The sequence below is a fragment of the Mandrillus leucophaeus genome, unplaced genomic scaffold, assembly GCF_000951045.1.
Source record: "Mandrillus leucophaeus isolate KB7577 unplaced genomic scaffold, Mleu.le_1.0 Scaffold72, whole genome shotgun sequence".
Taxonomy (NCBI): domain Eukaryota; kingdom Metazoa; phylum Chordata; class Mammalia; order Primates; family Cercopithecidae; genus Mandrillus; species Mandrillus leucophaeus.
In genome coordinates this window covers 4,529,169-4,533,828 of record NW_012107808.1, presented here as the reverse complement: position 1 = coordinate 4,533,828, position 4,660 = coordinate 4,529,169, and the positions used below count along the sequence as shown (strand labels likewise).

General features: G+C 42.4%; 2 protein-coding genes across 5 annotated transcripts in view; one reads left to right on the top strand and one right to left on the bottom strand.

Moving 5' to 3' along the window:
- The window catches only part of IAH1 (isoamyl acetate-hydrolyzing esterase 1 homolog (S. cerevisiae)), a 33,439-nt gene extending 31,534 nt beyond the window's left edge, over nt 1-1,905 (top strand). For all 3 annotated transcript variants that reach the window (XM_011965310.1, XM_011965311.1, XM_011965312.1), the window contains one exon: nt 1,439-1,905. In XM_011965310.1, the coding sequence (XP_011820700.1) occupies nt 1,439-1,621 (183 nt within the window). In that variant the 3' untranslated portion in view covers nt 1,622-1,905. The remainder of the gene's footprint in view (nt 1-1,438) is intronic.
- A 492-nt stretch (nt 1,906-2,397) lies between these two features.
- ADAM17 (ADAM metallopeptidase domain 17) overlaps nt 2,398-4,660 on the bottom strand; it is a 78,043-nt gene continuing 75,780 nt past the window's right edge. The window contains exons 18-19 of one of the 2 annotated variants that reach the window (XM_011965313.1): nt 4,254-4,304; nt 2,398-3,688 (exon numbers count right to left, since the gene is read on the bottom strand). In XM_011965313.1, coding sequence (XP_011820703.1) covers nt 3,347-3,688; nt 4,254-4,304 — 393 coding nt within the window. In that variant the 3' untranslated portion in view covers nt 2,398-3,346. The remainder of the gene's footprint in view (nt 3,689-4,253; nt 4,305-4,660) is intronic. The other variant, XM_011965314.1, reaches the window with a different exon arrangement.

Sequence of the window (4,660 nt, the reverse complement as noted above, 5' to 3'; positions counted from 1 at the left end):
AACATGGTGAAACCCTATCTCTACTTAAAAATACAAAAATTAGCCAGGCGTGGTGGCAGGCACCTGTAATTCCAGCTACTTGGGAGGCTGAGGCAGGAGAATTACCTGAACCCGGGAGGCAGAGGTTGAAGTAGGCCGAGACTGTACCATTGCTCTCTAGCCTGGGCAACAAGAGTGAGACTCCAGCTCAAAAAAGAGAAAAGTCACGTAAGCTAGTTGGCCACCCAGATTTTAACAGAGCTCTTGGCTAGTAAGATTCTTCCCCAAGAAAGAAATGGCTGTATGGATAAAATTCTTGAGTTCAGGGCCTGGTATAGCCGCTCATGCCTGTAATCCCAATACTTTGTGAGGCCGAGGTGGGAGGACTGCTTGAGCCTAGGAGTTCAAAACCAGCCTAGACAACAAAATGAGACACCCATCTCTACAAAAACCACAAAAATTAGCCAGGTATGCTGGCACGTGCCTGTAGTCCCAGCTACTCAGGGACCTGAGGCTGGAAAAATCGCTTGAGCCCAGGAGGTTGAGGCTGCAGTGAGCCATGATCACATCACTGCACTCCAGCCTGAGCAGCAAAGCAAGACCCTATCTCCAAAAATACATATATATATACTCTTGAGTTCAGGGGAGCGGGAGGGAGACTGGACTCCCGTGTCCCAGCAATTACTATTCCACGTTAGATGGTACAAGTTCTTTCCACCTCAAAACCTGCCTAGAGTCAAAAACAATATTGACTCATGGGGCCCCTGAACACTCCTAATACCAAATTTTTCATTTTTTGCTGATTACGTTACTAGGCCATATTTACCTGTTAAGGTTCTTTGAAATAACCTGAGAATCATGTCATATGACTCAGAAGACCTGGAATGAGGTCCCAGCTCACTTAATGGTGAGTGACTTTCATGAAACTTAATTCTATAATATGGAGATAGCACTACAGCACTAGTAAGGGTTCTCTGTGTGTTCAAACACCTATGTAAATAGCACATCAGTGCTACTGTAGTCCAAGATGACTCTGGTCAGATGCCTATAATGAAAGGGGCTGGTGATCTTTGTCGCAGGGCCACAAATGAGAGAATGGTACACGCTGGCATTTAGAAAAGTTCTACCCTCCCTCCCCCGCTTTTTTTTTGGGGGGGGTGGGGGAGGGGGGAGACAGTCACTCTGTCACCCAGGCTGGAGCTCAGTGGTGCGATGACAGCTCACTGTAGCTTCGAACCCCTAGGCTTAAGTGATCCTCCCATCTTAGCCTCCCAAGTAGGTGAGAATACAGGTGTTTGCCACCACAACCAGCTGAATTTTGTATTTTTTACATTTTTTATAGACACAGGGTCTCAAACTCCTGTCCTCCAGTATCCTTGGCCCCAAGTGTTGGAATGACAGGGGTGAGCTACCACACCTGGCCAGTTACCTACCTTTAACCAATTTCTCTCCCTTCTAGGACTTCTCATCTTATTTATCAGATGGACTACATTTGTCTCCAAAGGGGAATGAATTTTTGTTCTCGCATCTCTGGCCTTTGATAGAGAAAAAGGTCTCTTCTCTGCCTTTGTTGCTTCCTTACTGGCGGGATGTAGCAGAAGCAAAACCTGAATTAAGTCTGCTGGGAGATGGAGACCATTAGCCAATCACAAGAGACCCAAGTCTGCTTGTTAATCTACAGAACTCAAAGTTGCCAATACATAGAGGTACCCTTTTTTCCCCAGGCTTAAACCTTTGCCACTGATAATAAAAGTATTAGGATTTTTCAGGGAAGTTTTGTACTTAAGTCCATTGTGTTTTGACAGTATTTGTTAATGCAGGTATCAGTGCTATAGCTACAAAATACACCCTGAGCAGCTTGTTAATTCTATAAATGATGAAGTAAAGACTTTTTTTTTAAAGTCACAATTTTATAAAAATGGTTTTCTTACATTCTTTTGAGAACAGTTTCACTCATACATACACCCACACACCCCACTCACCTTGTATCAAATTCTAAAAGTGTAAAGTATAAGAATATCATGACTAGTTAAAAGATAGCAAATACCATAAGGTACAAGTTCAAGTATTAGTATAACAAGTATCTGAGTAACAAATGTCCTTGGAAATGGGGGATGGGAGGAGATATGATTAGTCACAGGCTTGGTTAATTGCCCTCAAAGTTTACAAGTTAAAATGTTTTAGCTGGTGAGCACATTCCAGTTCTTAGGGGGAAAAAGCTTTTAATGGCAATTTATAGAAATCAGAATTCAGGTTAATGATTTTCAATCCTTCACACAGTAAATGCAGCCCATCCAGAATCCTGCAGCAATAAAGTAAGAGTAATTCAAATATCTGCTTGTGGAGACAGCCCCCAACCCTAAGGGCAGGTAGTATTCTGTCTCATCACACCTCCGCCTATTCAAAACAACCTGTTGTTAAGAAATATTTCACCCTCTTATTCACTAGTGTTTGAAAACAGGCAATCTTTGTATTTTAAATATTCTAGGTTTTGTAAATAGTGAATTTTTTTTTTTTTTTTTTTGAGGCAGAGTCTCTCTCTGTAGCCCAGGCTAGAGTGCAGTGGCGCAACCTCGGCCTCCCAAAGTGCTGGGATTACAGGCATGAGCCACCGCGCCCCGCCAACAGTGAATTTTCTAAGAGCATGTATCCCTATCAGTAACAGGGATAGATGAAGATATTTACACAGAAAAATTGCCCAGCAAATCAGTGCCCTAAACAGTTGGTAGATTCCATAAATTCAACTGGCTACCATGTGTAACCCTCACTGTAAGGTAGGTGGTTAGATTTCTAGAGAGCATTAGTCTTAGAATTATGAAGAGCCATATTAACCCAAATGATTTCTAAATTTAGATGTATATTTTCCCTGCTACTTAAAAACTCTGGGTAGTAACTAGAAATAGACCCATAATTTAGAGACAATGTAGAACTAGATTTATCTCCTTTGTTTTTAGTTAAAGGCAAACCCTCTTGTGTTCCAGTTGTCTTCACAAATAAATGCCTCATATTCAGCGGTTCATTACAGTGTATAAAAAAACTGATCATTTCCCTAGTCAGTGCTGTTATCAATATAAAAGATTAATTTACAAAAACATAAATATTCATAACCCAATCCAGCTGTATTTTCTGCTTTTGTACCACAGGTCAAAAGATATTTAAAAAACTAAAACCTGAAAGCCTCCAAAATAAGCTAGATTCAACTTCACCTTTTCAAAAGGAGAAGGGCCAAACCACACAAGCACTGTTTACCTGCAGGAAGTTCAAACACATGACCAGCATCTGCTGTTAAGTCACTTCCTTACTTCCCAATCTTCACAAAATATAAGCTGTGATTGTAGGTCAAATCTATAAAGAGCTCACAACTAAACTAGCACTCTGTTTCTTTGCTGTCAACACGATTCTGACGCTGCAGTTTAAAGGAGGCAGCCTTTTCACTTCTGGTGACCGGATGGTCCGTGAGATCCTCAAATGACTTGGCGGCTGTGCTGCTATTTGGGAAGGGGTCCTTCTCAAACCCATCCTCGTCCATATGTGAGTCTGTGCTAGGGTCTTCCTGGATGGTGTCCATTCTCTGGTGGTCCAGTTTCGGAGCTGCTGGTGCCGAAGGGATCACAGGGGCAGGCTGCAGGCGGCCTGGAGTCTGGGGTGCAGGAAAGGGTTTGATAATGCGAACCGATGCAGAATCCATGCTGCTCAGCATTTCGACATTCTGCAAAGACATGGGTTCAATTGATGGGAATAAAAGATTAATCAGAGGTCCTCACAGCTCCAACCTTACCCATCAAACAGCCTCTTATTCTGTTGGTACTGTGATGCCTCTTGCTAAAAAAGTGCTAGGTGAGGCTCACTCAACCTAAGAAGTGACTAAAAAATACTAGGCTGGTGCAAAAGTAATTAATGACATTACTTTTAATGGCAAAAACTAATTACTAGCTTTCAAGCATCCTGAAAACTTGCCATTTGGAGACCCAAAAGAGGATTCAAACCTCTCTAAGATCCCAAGAGACTGATCTCAAAATATTGTGTCGAATGGCTAAATTGCTCCTTATGGCTTGGGAAGGGGACAGCACAGCTCTTTAAATCTCCATCCATACGACTGATGAAAGCTCACCATCACTGTTGTCAGGAGGGGAAACATTCCAACCTAGCCCCTTCCTGCGGAGCATGACCTCCCATCAGCCAATGAAAGCCTTGCTGGGTCAGTTGAAGGTCTTTGCCTAACAGGGCCTCAAAGACCAGGCGAAGATTGTGTTCCTTTCATATGGTATACTTACACTGGGGTGAAACAGAGACAGAGATTCATACTGCTTATCCAATTTCTTATCCTAGAAAGAAAGGAAGAGCAAGAGGAAAGGTCATTCCCTACAAATGCAATTCAGTTAGTGAGTACTATTTCCTCACAGGCTATTCCTAACACTAACTGAAGAACTTAGAACCTGAGTTGTAGGATAGCAGGCTCAACAGATAATCCATTTCTCACCCAAGCTGTAGTTATGCCACCAGTCTAGAAGTGTTTGCTTTGCACTCAAAGGAAATACATTTTGGCATTAAGTACATAAAGAGGCAAGGTTTCAGTACTATGTTTTCTGAGAAATTTATCCCTCTGTGGGCAGGGGAATAACAAGGGCATCTTCCTATGCATGAAATGACAAATGTCCTAGATGCTGGATACACCAGGACC